The sequence below is a fragment of the Zalophus californianus genome, chromosome 7, assembly GCF_009762305.2.
Source record: "Zalophus californianus isolate mZalCal1 chromosome 7, mZalCal1.pri.v2, whole genome shotgun sequence".
Classification (NCBI taxonomy): domain Eukaryota; kingdom Metazoa; phylum Chordata; class Mammalia; order Carnivora; family Otariidae; genus Zalophus; species Zalophus californianus.
In genome coordinates, this window is record NC_045601.1 from 123454418 (window position 1) to 123478736 (window position 24319).

The window sequence follows — 24319 nt, forward strand, 5'->3', positions numbered from 1 at the left end:
AGCCTGTTTGAAAGCAGGATGCATTCAACGGAGCACAACCAGAAGGCAGAAGGGAAAGGCAGATCTCATGGAAATGCCATATGCTAGGCGACTGGGTCAGAGGAGGGTTCCTGGGGCTGCCAAGAGGAACATGGAGAAGGGGGGCAACCCCAAGTCAGAAAAACAAAAATCAAAAAACATAAGCTGTTTGTTCACTTTTCAGTTTGGACAGGTTATTCCCTAGGGTGAGAACAGAACACATTTCCTAAGTAACAATGAGACCAGAGTGCTCAGGGCTAGCCCTGAGGCAGCAGGGAATAAAAAGAAGCCATACCTTTAGACACCAAACATCCTAAATCCAGGAGCAGAGTAATGCACTTTATTTAATTAAAATAGATTAAAAAACAGACTGTGTAAAAGAATTAGGATTCTCAATAATTTACTATTATTTACATTAGCAAATGTTGGTCGTTAGTAGACCCCATGAGGAGATAAGCACACAGAACCCAGACCTGCCTGCGCACGCCCCTCCCCCCCGCCCCCGCAAGGGGCAAAGGGGGACTTGGCCAGTGCTTTCCTGCTCATCTCCCTGCCCCCCCCCCCCGCAGGTAAATATGGCAATGACGTCACTGAGAGCTTGGTAAACAGCAGGAGAGGTGAACTTCCCACAACCTGGGGTGGTTACAGCACGGCTACTCCACTGAAGGGCTTTAGAGATGCTGGCCGGCCAGGCAGGAACTCTTTTCTCTGGAGGAGAATCGGTACTTCTCAGCCCCCGCTTACAGGCACCTGATCGGCAATGATTTGCCCTGTGTCTGTAGCCAACCCTCGCCGTCCACAGGGAACCTTCTGTAAAGAGCCCCTTTGGCTGACGCCAGACCCACAGCTTCTGGAGAGAAAATGAAAACCAGAAATGAAAGCCACACATCCGGGTTCCCAGGGAAATCCTGGATTACCTCACATTCCCTGCCCGTGTTGTCCAGACCGTGGCAACTTCTCACCACCTCCCAGGCCATGTCGTGTGTGCTTGTCGTGTGAGGGAATGGTGGGGAGCAAGGGGTGGCCAGGCGGCTGTGGGAGGCCCTGCACCGGAGGAAAGCCCCGCTGCTCCAGGGGCAGGACACCCAGGCCTCCTGGGCACTGTCACCGAGGAGATACCCCCTGACCCAGGCCTGGGGCAGCAGGGGGGCCCCTGCAGCCGGGGCAGAACCAGCAGTCAAGGGCCTGGGGGAGGTGGGGGCCCACCAGAGACTCAGTCCAAAATGTCCGTCTCGAAGGGGACCAGGTGGTAATAGGATAGGTTGGTGACATAAGCTGCTGGGTCATCACCATCTTCCAGCTCTGAGGTAAATTCACCGCCATTCTCAAACCTGAAAAGGAAAGTTCAGAGGTGAGGCTGGGGCTGGCTCACTGACCAACCGCCCCCGCCCCCCCACCAGGCCCACTGACATGGAGAAAGAAAGGGCAAAGGTCATTGGCAGGAGGGCGCTTAGGGGTCAATGCCAAACACTGTGGAAGGGCTTTCCACAAGGCTCCTCATGAGGTACGGGCTCATCAGACCAACGGGCACGGCCTTCTCAATGCAGGTTTAGGAAGAGTGGGAAGAACCATGGTTACAAATCAATGAGGCAAATGGACCCTTCTCTAAAAAGCGTGACAGCTCTGGTTGTTACTGCCTTAGACACTGCTATCCCTATTTGGGAACCAATATTTATTGAGGCATTCATTCATTCACTCATTCACAGAGTGATTCTTTTTCTCTGTCCAGGGATGGCTCTGCGTCCAGCTCTGGGGACATGAGGCAGGAAGCAAGGCAGGGAGCCAGTCCATGGGGACGGGAGACCACCCCATGTGGGGCCCCCACAGACAACAGCATAGATGAGTGGGAAAAGCCACGGTGGTCACAAGCTCACAACCCAACCACATCCGGGGGACATGTGTGCCGGTGACTTCGGGACCGAGAACAGCCATCCAGAGAGGATCTGGGTGGGGGGGCTGGGGGAGGTCGTGGAGGGAGGGTTCCTTCTAGAGGGGCGGTGTATTCAATGTGGGGGCTTCCACGGGGGAGGGCAGGCAGGAAGTGCTGAGGAAGAGTATGTACTCCAAACATAAGGCGACTAGTGCCTTCCTGATAGGGATTCACGAACTGAAACCATTTCCACGCCCCTGTTTAACCCAGACATGGCCTCCTGAGCTAGAAAACAAGGCTCCAGATTTTTAAAACGGAGAAACAAGTGCCTGAAGGACATTCTGCCCAGGAAGGGACACAGAGATGCTGCTTGTGCTTTCTCCATTTTCCTCAACTAAGGATCAGTCCCAACAAAGCGGGGGCAGGGTGGAGGCGGGCAGAGGCTCGCTCGCTGCTCTCCGGGGCTCTCCCTGGAGGAAGGGGCCCGCGTAGCCCACAGCGCACCGTGTGTCCCTGAGTTGATTCCTGGCACTTGAGGGCCTCACTAACTAGGACAGTTAGTTGGAGGAGCTCCACTCTACCTGGAGCTGGAGCTCCAGGTTGGGTGTGACCAGGTAAGACTGGAGCCGCATGGGGGGCAGAGAAAAGGCCCAGCCCCCGCGCCACGCAGAGCGCCTCTTGCAGCGTCCCACTGATTCTGACCATGGGGCTCACTTCCTCTCAGTCTAAGCTGGAAGTTAAACGAGGAGGAGGTCTGCAATCAGCTCGAAAAGGCCGAGGAAGCACGTTGTCCTCTATCTCCACAGTGAGGGGTGTGTGGGGGGATGCGCGGGGCCTCCCCTAATCGGCCGCAGGGGCAGGGGCAGGGCCGGCTCCTCCCCGCCCCCCCCCCCCACGGCCGGCCCCGGTCGGCAAGGCTGCCGAGAAAGATCTAGCCGCGCACCGACACAAGTGTGCACAGCCTCCCAGGCAGCAAGTCTCACGGAGGTAAGACCAACTCTCCGACTTTATTCCAGGACGTGGTCTCTTCCCGGAAACCAGCACTGGGAAGAATTAGAAGAGGACTCTTGGATGCAGGCCAAGGGGAGGGACAGGGCCAAGATGAAGGCCTGCCCAGTTTCCTACCCTTCCTCCACCTCCTGTCCTCAGATCAGATGACCCTGAGAACCCAGGGAGGGAGGGGAAGCTGGGACACTGGGGGAAAATGAGTCACCAGGCCAAGTCCAGTGGCCTCCGCCAGTCCCCAGTGGCCCTCGGCAGGCCTGGCAAATAGCTCTGCTCTGAACCTGTGAGGACAGAGTCGGGGACTCGCCTCAGCCCTGGGTGGATTTCCTGGGAGCCCGGCAACCACGCCAGCCAACCAGGAGCATCACCAGGCAGAGGCCCCCACAGGCCCGCTGACTCACACCCTGCTCCCGGAGTGCCGTGGGGTCTGCGCCTGGGTTCGGGGACCTCCCTGCCCCAGAAGCGTGGACACCGCCCTCTTGGCTGCACGACACAAGTCCTGATGGCAGGCTCGACAGCGCCGAATTCACAGTGTCGGGGTCAAATGGTCACCCTCGGGTACCACCGAGGACGGCTGTGGCAGGGAGGCAAAGCCTTGTTCCTCAAACGTCATCTCTCTGTGACCTCCCGTCTCCATCGTCAACCCCCATCACCTGCCTGACAGCCCCGTGGAGTGTTAAAACAGATTGCTCCCGAGAGACAGCCAGTGGCCGACCATCAGCTCAGCCCCGCTGCCCTACATCAGCCACCCAGAGAAAACGCTGGCAAGCCCGCATCAGGAATTCCCTCTCAATGCTCCCCTGAGCCGTACGGAAGCCACCGTTTCTTTGTTAAGCCTTTCTGGGATCACGGAGGCTTTTCTTGCTCGGTTTCCTGCCAGCCAGGCATCCTGGAGCCAGGGGGCCCCATGCTAAGGGTGTGTCATCCCTGCCCATGCCAAGCATGGGGTCACGTTACTACCCTTGCTTTCTCTCTGTGTGCTTCTCACAGTTCAACCTACTTGTCAAATCTGGCCAGGTGCAGGAAGGCCTCTGAGGCCTCCTGACGACGGAAAAGGCCCCCTGGGGAATACTGTGGAGCCAGAGCTGGTGATGAGGGAGGGTCTGCACCTGTCCCTCATCCACCAAGACAACCCCTCACTAGAAGCTCCCCCCATAAAGCTAAAGGACCTCTCCTCCAGGTCACACACTTAATACATAGCAATCTCGTACCCCCTCAGTGCCAGCCCTGTGCTATCATGAGGACCCCCGGCTCGTGAACGAATGAGCTATCTATAGACACACACCATGGGTAGGATGTCATGTGGTGTCACAGCAAGGCATGCAAAGGGACAAGGGCCTTTCAGAGAAGGGCCACCCCCGGCAGCCTTACCAGCATATCCTCTTACACAAGCGTTTCATGACATCCATGGTGAGGGTATCCTTGTGCCATGCACCCCAGAGACATCTGAGAAACAGAAAGTGGGAGGTGCTGGCCAGGGCCGGTTCCACGGGCCTGTCGGGGCTCCTACGGTGCCCGATCACAGAGCAAGGGTCCAGCGGAGGCGGCTCCAGCCGCCTGCAGGAGCTCAGGGACATCCTGGGCCTGGGTGTGTCTCCGCACAGGAGTCTGTCCTAGTGCGTGTTTATTTGCAGCTCAGTGGGTGGGGTAGGATGTGGGACTCCAAGGCCCCTGCAGCCCAGAGCACACTGCTCATGGGCCCACAGGGAGACTGAGCACCCAGCACTGCCTGTGGGGGCTCCTGGGCCAGGGGGGCTCCCATTTACCATCTGAGACCTTAACAGTGACCCTGGGAGGGCCTCAGGGGCCCCACTCTGAAGAGAAGAGAAACCAGGAGAGGTGAAATGACTTCCTGAAGCTCACATAACCAGGAGGAGCCGTGGTGTTGACCTTGACAGTCAACGGAAGCCAAGCTGAGATGTCCCTCAAGCTGCCTCCCAGTAAGTCCCAAGGACATGACCTGGAAATGTACCAGGGATGAAGGAGGCTGTGCCTCGAGGGGACCCCAGGTGTCGGGCTTTCCTAGAGCACTTACCGCTTATCATGCTTAAAAGTTCTGTTATTAGAGAAGGAGGGACAGGGAAGGCGGTGGAGTCTTTGGCTGTCCTGTCTTCACGAATCAGACACATCCTCCCTCCCCTCAGGGCCCCAGCAGGTCTAGGCTCCAGCCCGTGAGCCCTAGAGAGGTCACCTCAGAGCCCGGAGAGCCTCCAGACCTGTGATGTGACACCATACAGGTGACACTTCTCCCCATCCCAGGAGACCAGGCCCTTGGAGCGAGGAGGCTTATGGCCGCCATACCTCCACAGGGCCCAGCACAGACCAGACCCTGAGGGCTGGCCCTCGATGCCCCCTCACAGCCAGCACCTTGGTCAAAGGAACTCTGTTCCCACAAGGTTTATGAAGCAAGCTCTCACTGCCTCTAGAAAAGGCAAACACTTGAAACAAGTATCCAAATACAGGTAGGATGGCTCAGTGTCTCTGGCCACATCTGCTTCCTCTATGGACCATGAACTCCAGCCTCTGGCACCAGCTGACAGTTCAGGGATCCCTTCTATAAAACTATATTCAAATCAATCTACTTACAAATGCTCTGTCGGATCCACACCCAGATGTTGGTCTTTTCCGTTTGGTATACTGTGGTCAATAACGATGGTTTCCGTATTTGCTAAGCAAAATCCATTGGATCTCATGATTTCTGAAAAAATGAAAGCAATGAAATAAATATGGAGGAGGGGCCAGATTTTGAAGTTTTGGGCTTATACCAATCTCCCTACTTTCCCCTCCATCTAGTGCCCCAAATTCTCCCCCACACTCCAAGAGAATGCTCTACACCCCAGAGACCCATCCTGGAACTCTGCCAACACAGACAGGAGCCGATGCCAACCTCCACAGAAACCACACCTGAGGACCCTGTGCAAGCCAAGGGGCACATCCCTCCTTCCAGAAAGATGCTCTCAATTGTACCAGCACCCTCCCCAAAAGCCTTCCCCATTGGTTTAAAGCTGGGGTAGAGAGAGTACTGAGCTCACGTCTATCGGTCTGGGTTTGGGTCTGGGTCCATCACACTGCCACAGGGCTTTGCACAGGTACCCGATCTTTCCTGTGCCTGAGATGGGGATGACGGTGTCTACTGCCCTGGGTCGCTGTGAGGGTCAGCTGAGATCAGTATGCATTTTAAACCAAATGGGCAACCTCATTTTTTCCCTTTATATTAGTTCTATACACAAATTGATTTTTTTTTTACCTGTACACACAAATTTTGGTAATTTAAAAAGGCCAACAAAGTAGTCTACATTGGCCTTACGGAGTGAGCCTCCAAGCATGGAGGTCTGGTGCTTACCCAGCCCTGGGAGAGTAGAGGACAGGCATGCCTGGATGTGTGTCAGCTGACACAACCCCAAGCTGGGAGCCTGGACACCGAAGCTCAGCCCAACCATGAGCTCCATGGTCTTGGGACTCAGTATCTTCAACTGGAGAATTTCAGAATAGTACTGGATGATCTCCAAGGATCCCTTCAACTCTAAACTCCCAGGAACTACCGGATTCCATCAAGCCACCTGGTCCATTTAAGTATAAAGAGTCAATGTGGCTTGACTGACTTCTCATATCTGGTGTAGCTTTTATTTACGTTTCCCCAGGGAATGTGTTTCTGTCACTTTGGTAGATTAAATATGCTCCAAGAACTGATCTGGTGGCCATTACCAGTTCTCCTTGGTGTTGGGAGTTCTCCAGCCCTCTGGGAGGCTGCCTGAGCCCCTAACCTCAGCTCTTAGTCAGCTAAGCACCAAGTTCACAGCCCTTGTCTGTCCTCAAATCAGGTCCTCTCCTTGCCTCGTCTTAAAAAAAACATGCTTAAAATTGATTCTGAATTTCCGGGGCATTCTCAAATCCAAAGGTTTATATCATCTTCCCATTCAGAGCCTCACACACTGAAACACACAGCTCGAAATAGCTTTCCTCTCCTACTGGCCTGGCACAGGTGACAAAAACATTCCTCACTGTCCACGGTCTCCCTGGGCACCTGCCACAATCGTTTAGGGGATTGTTTTCTTTTAATTTCTTTCTAACGTCTCATCATAATTTAGAATTTTTTTTATTCCCATGCATGGATTTGCTTTTCTCATAAGTATAATTGTAACTTCCTATTTCTTTTTAATCTTTCCAGATATCTGGTTCTCAGTTCTTCGAATTTCTCTCCATGCGAAGAGAATTAGGGAAACAACACAAAAACGAACAAAGAAAAAGAGAAGATTTCCTCCTCAGCCCCACAGGAATAAAACGACACTTCATCAGTCAGATTTGCCAAGTAATTGCTACCATCTCCCCTTGACTTTCTGCAGAAGTGACAGCTCATGGCTTTGGTCTTTTGAAACACTAGCCCCCTTAATCACACTCTGGGTGACATCAGCACATGCCCTTCCCTGCCCTTCCCTGCCCTTCCCTGCCTACCCCGCCCCTCCGGGTTGAAGCCCCCACGCCCTCCCAGTGCGAGGACAAGCATGGAGAGCCTGAAGTCATGAGAAGGAGCACCAAGACCCTATGAAAAGTCAGTGCTTGGAACCTCCGGGATCAACGACATTTCTACCTGCGAGATGTTTACCCAAGTCTGAGTGAACAGACTCTGAAGAGGACTACATTGTAACAAGAAAGATTAAGGTTCCCTTGCCTCTCAAATCAAAATGTACGGGCAGCACAGATCCACTTTCTTTATTGCTTTTCATTAACTCTGACTCAAATGTGTGTGTCTCAGAAGCACATCCAACCTCAGCCGGCTGACAGTCCCCAGCACTTTCTGCCACCCCTCTGCTAAGGGAGTTTAGAGGGGGAAATCCTAAAGTGAAAGCACATGTCAGTGCAACAAAACATTTCTGACCATGACGAAGAGTGACCTTGCGGAGGAACTTTCGAACTTCCTAATCTGTCTTAAATGTGAAATTTGGAGCTCTAAAGAAATGGAGTCTTACCAGCCCCCACAAAACAGATTTGTAACAAATCACTCCTTAACTCCCCCTGCAAAGAAACCTCTGTACACAGTCATGTGGTTTAATGGTTTGCAAAGCAAGTTGTAAACTCCAGTTCTGCTCATGCCTGGGGAGCAGGTTGCTGCCTGCTCACTTTCTTCATCTGTAAAATGGGCACACTGGTATCCATCCTTTAAGCACAGGTGTAGAAGAAATGAGATGGTGTTTATAAGGAATCTAATAAATGTGGGGGCCTGGGTAAGGGGTAGTGGTGACTATCATTACTGCTAATGTCTTCATATCTGTTCTGTCATATGCAAATAAACAGAACCAAAGAAGGTGTTATGATTACAGAACAGTGCTCACATCTGAAGCCTATCTCCAAACATGCATAATGTGAACATCTTAGAAGTCGGCTTAGTCCCAAAGGCAAAAAGCACTGGCCAGTGTAATTACTTTAATCCCATACATGACTGATTCCATGAAACAGTTCACTTTCAAACTACTTTTCTGCATTCATATTTTTTTCACATGAAGAGCTCTGCTTTGCCATTTCTTAACTTTCTATTTTGAGCTAATTTTAAATTACAGAAAAGTTACAAAAACAGTATAGAGTTCTCATGTATCCTTCACCAGCTTCTCCTGATGTTAACATTTCAGGTAACTATGGTGCAATGAGCAACGCTGGACTTAACTAGACACCTCCCTTATTGGAGTGTCCCCGGATTTTCCACCGATGTCCCTTTCTTCTGTTCCAGACCCAACCCAGGATCCTCTGTTGGGGAACCTTGTGTTGCTGTGTCCTAGTTTTGTGCAGCCTCTGACGGTACCTCCCGTCTCTCCTCATCTCTCATGAAAGTAACACTTTGGGAGGGGCTGGTGAGTTATTTTATCGATGGTCCCTCAATTTGTCTGATGCTTTCATGCTCTGACTGATGTGGAGCTTTCCAGGCAGGAATCCTGCAGAGTGACCCTGCCTCCCCTCCCTGCATTCTGTCAGGGGGTGTGATGTCAACAGGCCTTGTTCCTGGGCTGTGCATCAGGATCACTTGCATAAGAAGTTTCTGCCAGGTTCACTCTCTTTGCAGTGAATAAATATCTTGGGGTAGATGCGTTGAGACTGTGCAAATTCTGTTTCTCCTCAAAATTTTCCCACTCATCTTAGCATCCACCAATGGATAGTTCTTGCAACAATTACAGTTGACCTTGAACAACACAGGTTTGAAATGCATGGGCCCACTTACATGTGGTTTGTTTTGTTGGAAAAATACAGTACAATACTATAAATGTATTTTCTCTTCCTTAGGTTTTCTTAATAACATTTTCTTTTCTCTAGCTTACTTGTGTAAGAATATGTAATACATATAACATGCCAAGTATATGTTAATGTTATCAGTAAGGCTTGAGGTCAACAGTTTTGGGGAAGTCAAAGTTATATGTGGATTTTCAACTGTGCAGGGGGTCAGAGCCCTTAACCCCTGCGCTGTTCAAGGGTCAATGGTACGACTGTGGCATGTACCCGGTGATGATCTGTCTTATTTTTTTAGGTGTAGAGCCATGTTCTCATCTGCCCCATAGGCCATCATTCCTCCAGTTTGGTAATTGCTATGTTCTTCTTTTTCTGCGGACATTAGCTCAGTCCTGAAAGCATTCACAGTGTAGCTTCTCTCCATCCAAATCCTCTCTCCCATTGTATTTTCAGTGGAGTCCCGTAATCTAACAAAACCTAAAGCACCGTCTTTTTATTAATTGGCGAACTGGACTAACCTTGTACGGTGAAAATTAAGGTTGAGATTGTACAGGTGTTTGGTTAATGAAATACAAAATCAGAATTTATTTCCAGCTCCCCACCCCCCCGCTCAAACCTGAATAATTAGATTTTTGCAGCTTATGTAATTAGTCCAAGTAGCCAGATCACGGCTGGGGTTTATGCTTCCTTTTAAGCACAGACACAACCACCATGTATAAGTTTTTCTGATTCCAAAAACATTTAGATTCACGTAGGAGGAAGACTGTTTAAGGCTGTACTGGCCCAAAGCATCCCGAGGAGGCCACAGTGTCTCTCACTGCCCTGCTGCGGCCGCGGGACGTGGCTAGCGCCTGGCGCCATCTAGCGGAGCCCCGGCCCCTAAGCCGTCTCCACAGCTGTGCGCTCGAGCCTCTATGCACGCCTGGGTGTAAAGAAAAGCCCTGGACAGCCTAGGTCAGCGTCTGTCCCCCATGGTGCCACCTCCCTACGTGCCACATGAACAGTATACAAGGCATTAAGAAATCGGAGAGAAAAGTAGGAGGAAGGGTGGGGTGAGCCGCAGGGAAGAGGCATTGTCAGGAATGAGTGGAATTTAGCAGGACAGGATGGATGGGTGGGGTTTGTGTGAACAGAGGGAAGATGGGAGCCCACAGAACAGCAAAGCCCCACCAAGGGGAGGCTGACAGTCTGGAGCAAAGGGTTCTATGGTGACAGCCTCAAAAAGCTAGAGTGAGCCAGACTCTGGCATGCTGGAAGGACTAGGGCACTTGGCCTTTATCGTAAGTGTAAGGTTTTGAGAAAATGAACGAGCCCAGCAAGTCAGAGTTCCAGGATGACCGACCTCAGTATTCAGGGTCTGTCCTGGGGCACAGGGGGAGGCTGAGAGAGAGAGAGAGAGAGAGAGAGAGAGAGACCTGTGGATATTCCCAGGTGTGGTCATGCTGCCCAGAGCCTGAAGTTTCGAGCCTGGGGGGCCCCGAAGCCACAAACACCCACATGGGAGAACAAGACTGAAGAACACGGCTTGCCCATGTGTAGACTAGTTCTTCAAAGGGATGTTAGTGCTACTGTACATAAAGGTTTCATTGGAAAGTATTTTTGAATTTACCATAGTTCACTGTCTTAATATATTTCTTTCCTTACTCAGGGAATAACAAAAGTATATCTCACATCCCAGGGGGACACCCCATTATCGTCTGCATATCTACACACTAACTTATGGTGAGAAACACTCGCTCAGACAGACTGAGGGCTGGCTCGTCCTGGAGCAGAGATGGGGAGGTTGGGATGCTTCCAAGGGAGAAGCCCCAGACTTGGTGCCCAATCGACTGGAGCAGATGAAGAGAATGAAGGCCCCAGGAGACAGAATCTTAGCTCTGGAAGGGTGGCAGAGGCTTCTCCCAGGCTGCCAACCCTGCGAGGGATGCCTCTGACGGGCCCCCTGGCCTTTGCAGGGAGGCATGAGGCTTTCCGAAACAGACTTGCAATAGGTATTTCCAGACTCCATTGTTGGGCGGAGCTCAGGTTGTTATAAAGTGGTCTGTGCTGAGCCAATCACTGCAGTTACTCCCCCCCAACAGCAGTGTCCCTGCAAGCTAAAACCTGCCCTCACTTCTCACAAAAGACCCAGAGAATGGGGGTAAAGCCTCACATGGGAGGCTACAATTACCCCTGTTAAATTTCACCTCATTATTTTCAGTCCTTTAGGATAAACGTGGGTCATGCGTTTATCTCTGTCACAGGTAAAAACAGGACAGTAGACAGAGAGCTGGGAGTGTTCCCAGGTTGCTGCCCTCCAGGAATTAATGAGAAGCAACTCCACGCAGCCCAAGTCTGTCCCTCTCATGCTTGGGGCCTTCAGGGTCAACCAGAAGCCAGTGTCCAGCTCCTGGCCCTCAAAGAGTTCTGGTGCTCTTTGCTCTCCTATTGGCTCAAAACAGAAAGAAAGGAAGCAAAATGGAGACACCAGTGTTGGGACTCTTCTGCTCGGGACGAAAGAAGAGAGACTTGCCCAGGCTCTAGGTGACAGCACATAAAACCCACCATGAGTGACAATTAGTGTCCCAGAGCCCTCGCTGTGCCCTTCAAGACTGGGGTCCATAGACACCCAAGCAGGATAAATGACTACCATTTCTCCTATGAAGAAGGTTCTGGATACTAGGTGCCAGTTAAGGAGGGATGCCCAAACACCCCTGCTCTTCTTCCTAAGAACACACAGGAAGCTATGTTGGATAGACACCAAAAGTAGCAGACCCCAAAAAACCTAGGCCTGCCAGTCATCCTGCACACACACAGCCATACCCTAATGCAATTTCCATTCAGGTCCGCCGAACATGCCCACCCTCTCCACCCATCCCCCACACACAATTAGCAATCTCACCGCTGCTGTGGCACACAGCTCAGTAAGGACACTTTTCTACCAAAGACATCCGCCACCACCATCCCAATTTGTCCTCTGTCTCCCCATCACTGCGAACCCCCAATGCCTTCTCAGGAGAGAGCTCTGGGCTCGGATGCACTCTCATCTCCTTACTGTTCTTCATCAGCTTCTGGGGTCTTCCTCCTGCACTGCTCCTTCTGCTCTCCTCCCTCCTCCATTTGGAAATAGAATGCTGGGCGCAGAATCCCTCTTCCTCTCCTTCCTTCAGATCAACATCTTCTGCAGGCTCTCCCCTTGAGCCAAGCTCTCTCTCCTCTTACAGCTGCCTTACCTCCCTTTCCACCGGCCACACTCCTGCATGACCCCACTCACATGCCACCTCTTTGGCCCAACCAAGCTGACTGTCCATTGCCTGGGGGAGCCCCGTGTCTGAGACTCCGGGATGGAGCTCTCTTCCCCACAAAATGCACGTAGCCTTCACCAAAACAGTAATGCAAAAATAAAAAACTAGTGCTCTAACAACACGTGCAATCCAGATGCAGAAAGCTACCAAACAGGGAGAAGTCCCAGCATTCCGCGCCCCCTTCCATCCACCCCAGCAGCTCCTCTCAGCCGACATTCGCTCTTACTGCTGCGGACATTCGTCTTTTTGGTGCTCGAAGGCGTGGTCCGGTGTCAACGCTATTGACATCTAAACTGTGTGCTCCCCTTTCTGTCCTGGGTGCCCTAAAATCAAAGTCACTGCCACATTCTGTGAACGATCTTATTTCAGCAGGCTAGACTCCTGATTACAGTCGTTCGCTTCCCAATGCCGCATTAATGTGTTCATCATGACACTGTTTCTTAAGAAAGTTCCAATTGATATACCGAGTTACTCCCTTTGGAAATTGGAGAAGTGTAAACTGTAGGTCGGTGGGTGGAAAACACTGTTTCATGAAAATCCGGTAACAGCCTCCACCCACTCTTACCATTCTTTTGGATCGTCTTTCTGGATCCCAAGGGTAGAAGGTGTGCCCAGCGAACTGGGAGAGCTTCCGGAAAACTATGGCCATCCACAGCAGGACCTGGCCTCCCCATGCCTTCCCTCTAGCTCTTACCTGATATTTTCACTGGACTCTGAAAGCTGGGTTGAATTTTATGTACGTTGTCATTTTTTAACACCTGATCCAGAGGAGATCTTTCAAAGAAGGTGAGCACAACTTCTGATCTGGAATACTGAGAGTAAGTGCGTTAATGACTAAACTTGAATCCTCCCTGGAGATGACCTCGTGTGAGGCGAATGCCCCTGCGCCGTTCAGATGCTCGGGGGGACTGTGTGGCTCTGCAGGCCATACTGATGAGGCTGCAGTCACGGCCCACCTTTCACTTACTAATGTTCCCACGTGGCAAAAATGCAGGGCCCCAGGGACGGACAGGATGGGGTGAATGGAAGCGATGGTGAGATTTTCTTTCCTTTTTTTTTTTTTTTTTAAGATTTTATTTATTTATTCATGAGAGACAGAGAGAGAAGCAGAGGGAGAAGCAGGCTCCCAAGGAGCAGGGAGCCCGATGTGGGACTCGATCCCAGGGCCCTGGGATCATGACCTGAGCTGAAGGCAGACGCTTAACCATCTGAGCCACCCAGGCGCCCTCGATGGTGAGATTTTTCTAAGCACTTGGTATATGCCAGGGTTTCGCACACTTGTCCCTTCACCTTATGATAAACTGTGAGTGTCCTGACTTTCCCCATTTGCAGAGGAGGAAATGGACCCCACGGGAGTGATGTGGGCCCCAAGTCCACCCAGGGTCTTAACCACCACTCCACACAAAGCTTCATTTAAAGGCCATCTGCCAATGTGGATGCTAACACTCTCCTTGGCTCCCATACACCCTCTTCCAAAACACCCTCTGCAAGACCGGTGGGCTTCTGAGCGGAGGGAAGAAAGCAAAGACCATGGCAGTGGACTGGCAGTCCCAGACAGCCCTACCAAACCAGGCTCTGGACCATGTCTCTTCCTAGTCAGCATCTCCTCGGCCCCTTACTTCCACTTCTTACCAAGGAGAAAACAATGGAGCCGAAAGAGCCCACAAAAGTCTTCCTTTCCCCTGGTTGTATCTGCCCCTCCCCATGGCCTGATACGTCCAGGGAGGGAGCAAGCAGGTAAGTGAGCAAGTGCATTGGTTATCTGGAAGCTGGCAGGATGTGTCCCGAGCTCCCACCCCCAGCCCTGGGCAGATCGTACTTACTTTGCACGGCATGCTTATGATGGTCTTTAGCAACTTCTCCACCTCATTAAGCCTGGTCTCTATATCGTGGGCATCCTTTATGGCCACCAGTCCTAGAATTGAGACAGAAAGCCGAAAGTCAAAAAAACAAAAACAAAAACAAAACCCAAACCAGGAAATGTGCTCCTAAATTAAATACAGAACAACAGATATCCCCATGACAAGGAGGCCATGGCCCAGCGTTCCCCCTCCACCTAAGATGTCTGGGTGTATTTATTCAGCCCTACTCTGAAAGCCCTGCTCTCAACCTCATTTTAAGTTTCAGTGACTGAATGAATGATTTACATGTGCGCTAGGGTGGATGATGCCCCCCCCACCCCCAAAAGGAGAAGTCTGGCAGGCTGGGAACAGTGGAATGAGTGGGGAAGGCAGGTGTAAGCCAGGGATCAAAGTCCCCTCTGAATGGGACAGTCTGGGCCAGCCCCGTGAACAACCTGGACAAGCCAGGGGAGGTGGCCCACACCTGCCCAGCCCCAACCACATGGGGAAAGGGCTTGCTCAGCTGACCTCACCACAGAGCATATGTAAATGGAGCCCATATTTAGATGAGTCATTTAAATGCTTAGGTTTGGAAGGAGGAAAGTCAGATCTTCACCCAGAAAAAGAACCAAAGTGGGTATGACTCACAGCATTTCAGGAATCTGAACATCTACCCTCGTTACCCATAACAGGGGCCCCGAGTGGCGGTTGGGAAGGAGAGACTTTTGTTTGTAAACTACGACAGCTGGTGGCCTGGAGCCCTGGGTGCGCTTCCGTCTCCCCGGGAGCAGGAAAGAACCCGGTCTCTCCTCATTTCGGTTTCTACACATCAGCGTCCTAGAGATGTGGGAATGACATTCCCCAGGACATTGGCCTCTTGGCCATACTTCGTGCCACCCAGCATGATGGTCCCCATGAGCCACTACCAAACCAGGCTCTGGGATCATCCCAGAACTATGATCAGTTGCTGAGTCTAAGGTTTTCAGTTCCGGCTTGGTTTGGTTTTGCAGGAGAAAGGCTTGGTTTTCAGGCAATTAATCGACTGAGCCTACCGAAGTCATTGAGCTAATTTCCTATAAATTACATGATTGAACACACAGTCCCTGGAACCAGGGGCAGCCCCAAACACAGGGCGAGGACATGTCTGAACACCCGCACTGTCGCAGGGGGGATCCTTCAAGCAGCCTGAATCGTGGCCAAGGCCAGGAATTGTTCTCCCAACTTCCTAAAGCACAGGCCCCCTCGGGTGTCAGAGGGACTGTCTGGGCCTGCCTGCGGGCCCAGGCGGCCAGCCAGCAGCTGGTCAGGGGTCAGGAGCCCAAGGCAGCTGGCTGGGCCGTGGCTCACCTGCTGAGCAACCTGGGGCCTCTGTCCACATGGCCCAGGCACACACCCCAGCATGACACCCCAGCAGTCACCGGAGAAAGGGACGGGGCCTTCTCTACCTTCTCCCCTCTTCCTTGGGTTACCAGGCCCCACCACGCCCCCTGCACATTCTGGGGAGCAGAGAGAAGAAAGAAAAGAGTGCCAGATGCTCAGGATGCTTCTTCCCCAGGCCCCGAATTCCTTGCTTGGAAATACACACACACACACACACACACACACACACACACACACACGCGCGCGCGCGCGCGCGCATGCTTGGCACCAAAATGCTTTCATTTTCTGCTTGCTACAAGGGAGTCTACACAGGAAAGATGCCCAATGCAAAACCCTCTGGAGAATTGTTTTTAAAGAGAGGACAATTAAATAAATCATCCCCACCGAACACTTTATTCTAGGATGAACAAAACTATTATTCAAGTTCAACTTTCATTACCTCTAGAATACAAGTTTTAAACGAATCAAGTTGATGACATGGTGGTTGTATTTTTATATTCTGTAGGTACATCTGGAGAAAGATTGGATGCTTCTTGGATGATCAATGTATGCAGCATATGTATACCCATTTTATAGGATATAAATCATAACTGAACAATCTTTAGTAGATTAATAATTCTTGCATTTTTGCCTTAGTGATGTATTTTTTGGGTACATCTTTGATTTAACTAATGTTCAGCCCACAGTTGGGTTTATTTATAACCTCAAAGTTATATATATAGTCAGATAAATACATTCTGCTCTATACTGATCTTTTTTTTTTTTAGGATGGCTTGATTTAGCAAATAAACAGGACACCTATTTAAATATAAATTTCAGATAAGCAGTGAATAATGCAATAGTATGGATAGACTTACACTAAAAAATTATTCACCATTTATCTGAAATCCAAACTTAACTTGGTGTTCTGTATTTTATCTGGCAGCCCTATCTTCCTGGTAGGGTATTCTATTTTCCAGAATGAAGTATAAAAAGGCTAGAAGTACCCTCCCTGATCAACCCCAGCCCACCTTACCAGCTCTGTGCCCTGAGACTCCCCATACCCTCCTACCAACCTCAAAGGTCCACACTAACCAAACACACCCCCCTGCCCTCCCTGCACCTCCAGGCTCACAAATGGGAACATCGCACCCATCCCTTAAGGGGTGGGCGTATGCCATCCATTCTGTGAAGCCTTCCCCACATCCGAAGAGGGAACTCGAGCTGCCTCTGGGCTCCCAGAGAACTTTCCTGACCTCTGCAGTATTCACTGCTCAGCATTGTGACTGCTCCTGGACCCGCGGGTCTCCCCAAGCCCACCGTGTGCAAACCTGAGGGGAGCAGGTGCCTCTGTTCCGCTCAGTTATCATCAGTCAGCACAGGGCCTGACTCATGCAGGGGATTCGATGTTTACTGGCTGTTTGTTGACTGATTAAAGTTGCAGAAGAGGGCACAGAAGTCAAGCATTAGTGATTTCTGTGGGTGTTCTCCATCTTGCCCCATAGGATAGTAACCCGAACTCATGCTTCTCAGCACCATGCTCAGCCAGCCCCCGACCAGAACCTGCTGCCAACCAGCTCGAGGTCACAGGCCTGACAGCCAAGTGGCATCGTGTGTGAGTCATCAGCCATGCCAGCTTGATTTTGTTTGTGGAAGTGTGCAGAACCATACTGCTTCCTTTGACCTGTCTTTATGTTCCTGAACAGCAGCCAGATGGTACTCCTTGGAAATGTAAACATGCCCCCAAATAAAAGGAGGCTCTGGAAATTTAACCAGGCAAAGGAAGATGGCTGGAATCTGTCGCTGCAAGAACAGAAATGACAGGTGACTGCTTTTTAACTGGGTCATACTTCATCATTTGCTTCTCCATCCTGGCTTCCCGGGTGACAATCAAGCTGACAATGTGGATCAGCTTCCTTACGGTGCTGTCCTCCTTTCTCTAAGGAAAGGCATCCACCGGGCAACAACCAGCACTGGCCTCTTCCCCAGCAGGGGCCTCAGCTAATCAAAGGCAGAGGGATTCAGGAAATGATGGATCCAGCTGAATGCTGTGAAATCCCCCTAACAGCAGCAGATACCTCAGCCACCACCACCAACCAGAGCTCAGAGCACAGCAAGCTCCCCCAACACCCCAGACATGGGCATGAAAGAGTCACTACCCTCCAAGTGGCTCCCCGCAGCCTGACCTTTCCCTTCATTCTGGGGCCCCGGACATCACCCTTCTCAATGGTTTTAAAAATGCCTCCCATCAAATGATGGCTACCTTACATGTGTTAGGAAAATATTTTTAAGAAAGACAGACCCACAACGGCCACAGTGCAAATATGAACTAAATCTTCATTTTGAAATTTCATACGCACAGGGGTTCCTTCCTTCAGACTTCTCGGTTTCATAAGGGGTGGAAAATTTAGACACCTACGGCGAGACCCGAAATGATTATAAATTCTCAAAACGTGACAGCGCTGAAAGGTGAAGCTGTGAACAGAACATGCACGTGGGACATTGTATTACTTTCCAGGGGCAGGTGGCAAGAACCGAGCTCATGAAGGACTGCTACCCCAGACAGATTATACGCACTGGGGTTTCCTTCTACCCTACCTGCTGTCTTTTTCCTTTGTGACCCAACAGCTTCGGTTTTTAATGGCTGGTAAAGCTTCTCCAAATAGGAACTGTTTACAGTAAATAATACTTTTAAAACTTATTTTCAAAAATAGGCTTAAATACAATAATCTAAATACTTTTGGCTTTTATGTTCCAAATATTGCGGATGGAACAAGAATTGTGTGGGGATCTTGTCTGACTCCGTTTTCCTATCTGTGATGGTAATAACAAGAAGTGTAGGCTGTCAAAGGGTTGTGATGCTGCACAGTTGAACAGAAAAACTAGAGCGTCTATTGGTTATGAGACTGTCATTCCAGAAGTAGCCAGCAGGGGGTGGTAGCACTCTGTGGAACCAACCGGGTTTAGCCTAGGACAGAAGGGAGGAGAGTCCAACTAGCACATTTTAACTGTTAGGAGGTAGACTCAGAAGACTTCACAGCCCCTGGAAATTTTTCTAATTTCTGATAAAGCATAATCACTAATATAACCTCCATTTGTAAAATTTCACTCTACCCAGTTTGTGATGCAGAAGTTTTAACCAGATTAGTCTCAAACAAGTAAAGATTTGAATCCGAAATCTTTGATTGATTGATTATATATCAATTACAGTGAGTTGATTTAAATATATATGGGGGCCAAAAATCAGCCTAGAGCAGCCAGGGTGCCCTTTCTTTCTAAACTACTTTAGCACTGAAAATTGAGAAACTAAAATGTGATTCTGTCATTTTCAGGATTAGCTTTTTTTTTTTTCTTTTTAAAGATTATTTATTTATTTGACAGAGAGAGAGGGAGGGAGCGAGCACAAGCAGGGGGAGCGGCAGGCAGGCAGAGGGAGAGGGAGAAGCAGACTCCCTGCTGGGCAGGGAGCCAGACGTGGGGCTTCATCCCAGGACCCTGGGATCATGACCTGAGCTGAAGGCAGATGCTTAACTTACTGAGCCATCCAGGTGCCCCCAGGATTAGCTTCTTTATGCAAACACAAACACCTGACTTATTCTTGGAACTGAAACTGAACATGCTGGAGTCAGCACAAAGACTTATCAGTGAGAGCAAACTTAAACAAACCAGTTTCCTAACCTCAGAAACCCTGGGTCCAAAGTCCCACATTTTCAGTAAGTGGAGGCTTTGGGATGAACACTCTGGTAACTGTGCCAGGCTTCCTCCACGGCTGGACTCTGGAGGTCGGAATCTTTTTTTTTTTTAAAGATTTTATTTATTTATTTCAGAGAGAGAGAATGAGAGATAGTACAAGAGGGAAGAGGGTCAGAGGGAGAAGCAGACTCCCTGCTGAGCAGGGAGCCTGATGTGGGACTCGATCCCGGGACTCCAGGATCATGACCTGAGCCAAAGGCAGTCGCTTAACCAACTGAGCCACCCAGGCGCCCTGGAGGTCAGAATCTAACCTGAGTGCCTTCTGCCATCATTCCTGAAATAAAGACAAGGTGCCTCTTGGATCAGTTGGTAAGGAAGAATGTCCTTTTCAAAGCACATTAAGAAGTGCCCATTACCCCCAAGAACACATCTCTTAGAGGAGACTCACACAATAGAGCTCTAGGGAAATTTTCTGTAAAGCAAACTTTCAAATTGAGTCAAATAATAAATTAGGTTTAAAGATTTCCTTCTCCATTTAATAAATGTGTCCATCAGCACTCCGTACAGCAAGGCAGACACCTCCGGTGAGGCGAGGAGTGCGGGGTCATCTTGCATGCATAAGAAATAGGTATTCTTTAAAGGTGGCCCGTAATAAGAATTTTAGAAGCAAAATATTTTAAATCTTCTAGGGAAATTTTCAATGCTGATTTCCTAAGTACCTGTTTTCTAAATAGGTAGCTGACATTCAAGAAGTGGAAAGTAAGAAATGATGTGCTTGAGAGCATAAGGGTTCTTCAGTGCACACTTAAGTGTCTCAGTGGGAGTCCTAACTCCCAGGGAGCCCATGGTTCCTCTACTCTATGGAGGTCTCCCCGTTCCATGTGTGGGGTGTCACGTAGCATTTCTGGAAGGACAGAAAGCCCGTTTCCCCCTCATTCCCGGTGAGGTTCTCCCTCCCACCCTCCCTGCATCAGGCTGCCCGCTTTGGCGATGCTCACACCCAGCTGTAAAAGGTGGGAGCTGCTGGGTATTAATTTCTCCTCTGCATCTTTCCGAGAATGAAAAGCAGGGCAGGGAAACGAGCAGGAGGACACAGAAGAGGCAGAGAAGAAACAGCACTTCCCAGAGGATCCAAGAAGGGGCTCAGAGGAGAAGATCCTCCTTTCTCTGCTTCTTCCTGCACCTGGGAGGGGCCCCCTTGAATGATGTGTTCTTTAATCAGCAGGAGAGAATGAGTGCCAGACTCCAACATACTGCACCCTTCCCCAGTCCCTCCTTTCCTGCGCCTCTTCATTATTCTCTCCCAATAAAAGCACAATTCCCTTACTGAACTTCCCACTTAAAGCATTTCAGAAGCCACTCCCGCAGCAAGTCTGTCCTGGAACATCAAAGGTAAAATTTAGGGCACACCATCACCTGCTAGGCTTGCAAAACAGGAAGCACGCATTCACCCACTCATCCTAAACTACCCACTGGCTCCCAACTCTGTGCCGGGCACCCTATCGCGCGGTGGGGGGACTGGGGCTGGAAAGACAGATGGACCCCGGGCTCCCCAAGAGCTTTCCTGCTAGCCAGGGCAAACACTGGCCACAAAGAGCAGGGTGTCACCTGGGGGGCCAGGAAGACTCACAGCAGGACCACCCTCGCCAGGCTCAGAGGTCTGAAGGGCGAGCAGATACAGGGGTCCAGGGAGGGACGAGAGGAACGGGGAGTGGGGTCAGGAAGTGTGGAGGTCCTAAGGAGGCCTGACAAACTGCATTAAGGGGTTTACCCACAGCGGGCACTGGGGAGTCTTGGCTTCCCATGTAGGCTCTGCTCACAGGAACTCTACCCACATGGCAGTTGTATTTCTTCCAGTAATATATAGTCACCCTAAGCTTCCACAGTTATCTCTGCCTTGTGAAATTGCCCCCTGGAGCACAGTCCCCAAACCTGACCCCTGCCAAGCACCAAATTCTAGTTTCTGGATCGGCAAAGCCACAGGCCTCGTCTGCAGGGGTCCCATTGAGGTATGTAACAGTAGTGACCCCCTTTGTGGGCTCCCTCTTTTAGCCTGGGCAGGGGCTGTCACCATCCCTGCCTCCTAGGGACCCGAGGATGGGGTGGGGGGTGCCCGGGGAGCGGATGCGGTCAGGAGCAGCAGGTGGGGCGCCGGACCCACACTCGCCCATCTGGACGACTCTCAGTGAGGATGCTGTGTGTCCGAGAGCAAAGGGCAGAAGCTCTAGGGACCCGTGCTCCTGAGTCCAAAGCCGGCAGCTCTCAGGTCTCAGGTGTCCAGCCTGGTTCTGAGTACTTTGTGGCTGTCAGTGCTTGGGCCCTCCAGCAGCCCTGCTGGGATATCATCATGCGATTTCATCAATCAGGCACCCAGGACTTGAGGAGCTAAACGATGGCCTGAAGTCACTGCACGAGTAGCAGGGGACAAAGCAGGCCTCTGTGTGCTTCCAGAGCCTTCCACCACTCAGCTTGAGCCTCTCCCACAGGGACCGTGAGATATCCCCAGGAGAGTCACTATGACCCCGACCCCTCCCACCTGGGGACCTGGTGTCCCCGGGTGGGTCCCCAGTCTTGCAGGGCCTGGAGGATTTTCTCCCGCAGGAAGCAGGATGGGCTTCTGCTGGGATTAAGATACTCTATGTAAAAGTTTTAATCACATGTTATTCCTTCCCTCCTCCCTCTTCTACCCTCTGTCCAATTACTGCTCATCAGATTTTTCCTGCTGATTCTAAGTTACGTATCAGCAAAGGGTGATTAAGATGTTTTGTTCTTAAAACAAATATGAAAGCCTGCCAGTATAAATTAGCCACAGAGCTAAGTGGCCCTGTTCACGGTCATGACTCGATTTAGGGGGCGGGGTGAGGAGGGCGGCCTGGAGGTGTCTGTCTGGAGAATGTCGCATCATCCAGCCCGTGGGTCTGTGCTGCTATCACTGAAGGGAGGCCACAGTCCGGCCAGCAAAGAATGGTATACAGGCCCCTCTGCCCTGTTTCGCCCCCCTCCACCCCGCAAGGACAGGATGCAGATCAGGTCATCCTGGGGAGCTTCTCAGCCTGTTCCAGGACATGGGGGACCCCTTTGTAGTGATGACAACCAAAAGTGTCCAGTGGATGCCTAGTGTCACCCAAGAAAGTAAAAGTGAACACAAACACCAATAAAAAGGGATTTCAGAGGACCAGCAACACCAACCACCGGTCCAGACACACTCCTCAGGTTACTGTCACCTCACTCCCTCCCCAGGATGGCACAGAGGGCACCCAGGGCAGCGGAGTCTACTAGTGAGGCCACACGGGGCAAATGCATGTGGGGCTCATACTCACTACCAGCCTGTCTTCCCGTCCTGAATCCTACCGCACTCCATGCTGAGCTTCGCTGACAAGTGGCAAACTGATCAAATCCCCACTATTTCACTTGCGAGACGCTGTCACCTTCCACTGGCATTCAAATCTACCCTCTCCTTGACTCTTCACCACGCAGGAACATCTTTCACCTTTTGGAAAAGTGTTTGTAGAAACAGACAGCAGAGACACATGAGGCCCAGACTTGTTTTAGAAGGGAAGGGGACCCGTGTCCCTGCAGGCCAGCCCGAGGGCACCCGGGAGGCCACCAGGAGGCTCACCGGTGCTGTCTGCTTGAGAAGCAGGCAAAGTTTCTCCCTTGGAATTTGGTGGAAAGTAACCGTGACCTAGAAGCAAGCCACCTAACCACCTGTGTCAGTTTCTGGCTGGCTCCTTCTCTAGCGGAGAGGTGAGGTCGGGTCACCTGGGGCCCCCCGGCACAGTCGGAGGGCTGATGGGATGAGTTCACAGGACCAAGAACCAATTCAGCTGCGTGGCCACTTGCAGAGAAAGGAGAGGGCCCCGGAGCACCTGGAAAGGAAATGGCAACGAAGGCCCGGTGCACGTTTGGGGAAGCAAGATAAAACAGAAGGCAGAGAGAGATCAGGCTACATGGGGGCAGACACAGGGGCGTTGGACTGGGACAGCATGCTGCCCCGGGGGCCTGGGAAAAGCCCACGCACCACGGATCTAGAAGAGCTTCAAAAATACATCTGTGAATCAGAAATCCCCAAAATCCCTGTGGGAAGTAAAAGCTGCCCGTCTGAAGGGGCAGGATGCCCTAAAGTGAAGCAACGCAGGGGCTGGGGGATGGGGAGCAGTGTTGGAAGCAAAGGGCAGAGCCACCCCCAGCAAGCAGGAACAGAGCTTCTCCCCTGCAGTCCATGTGAGAGTAAGTGCGCAGGCTCAGGGCCTGGGAGCATGGTCTGGGCTGTGGGAGCTGGGCAAGCATATCTGCGTCCAGCCCTTTCTGGTTCTCTCCTGGATGCCTTAACTCCGGTCCTCAGAATCTCAAATCTAAGACCATACCATTTACGTGTCTGAAGGTAGATTAATGTCCTTGGTGATAAAGGTGAACAGGGACCTAGATGCTAGCACCATACCCCGGCCCTCAATGACCCGACCCTATTTGGAGAAAATGCTAAAATACCACATTCAAGCTGGGGCCCTCCACCAGCCCTCCTGCAGGCTCCCCCACCCCTCCCAGTGAACGGCAAGTTCCACTTTTCAGGCCAAAAGCTGTAGCAGGCCCTGACCCTCCTTTACTCCCACATTGGGTCGCTCAGGGAATCTCCTGCCTCTCCCTGTCAGACACATCAGTGTTTGACCACTTCTCACACCTGCTCTGCTGCACCTGGCCCCACAGCCTAGCACCTGTCCCCCATCTCACTGCCTCCGCCCCCCCGCCGTGTCCCCCTCCAGTCCTTCTCAGCACAGCAGCTCAGATCTGCCCACTCCCTCCTCCCTGATCACCTACTCTCCACATCCTTCTCCCAGCTCCAGCCATGATGGCCTCCTCCGCTCATTCCTGGAAGCCACCAGTCCTATGCTGGCCTCAGGGCCTTTGCTCTTGCTCTTGCGCTGCCTAGAATGCTTGCTTCCCTAGGTATTGACAAAGTGGCTTGTTCCCTTCCTTCCCTCAGGTCTGGACTCAAAGGTCACTTCCTTTGAGACTTTCTGGAGAAGCTTATCTGAAAG

At 51.2% G+C, this 24319-nt stretch overlaps 1 protein-coding gene across 3 annotated transcripts in view; it reads right to left on the reverse strand.

Annotated features, from left to right (window-relative positions):
- Positions 1 to 331: 331 nt before the first annotated feature.
- Positions 332 to 24319, reverse strand: part of PXDC1 (PX domain containing 1) — a 28313-nt gene continuing 4325 nt past the window's right edge. Inside the window, exons 2-6 of one of the 3 annotated variants that reach the window (XM_027603486.2) lie at positions 14214 to 14305; positions 13085 to 13202; positions 5480 to 5591; positions 1225 to 1349; positions 332 to 865 (exon numbers count right to left, since the gene is read on the reverse strand). In XM_027603486.2, the coding sequence (XP_027459287.1) occupies positions 1232 to 1349; positions 5480 to 5591; positions 13085 to 13202; positions 14214 to 14305 (440 nt within the window). In that variant the 3' untranslated portion in view covers positions 332 to 865; positions 1225 to 1231. Of the gene's footprint in view, positions 1350 to 5479; positions 5592 to 13084; positions 13203 to 14213; positions 14306 to 24319 lie in introns of all 3 variants that reach the window. The other 2 variants (XM_027603484.2, XM_027603483.2) reach the window with 2 other exon arrangements.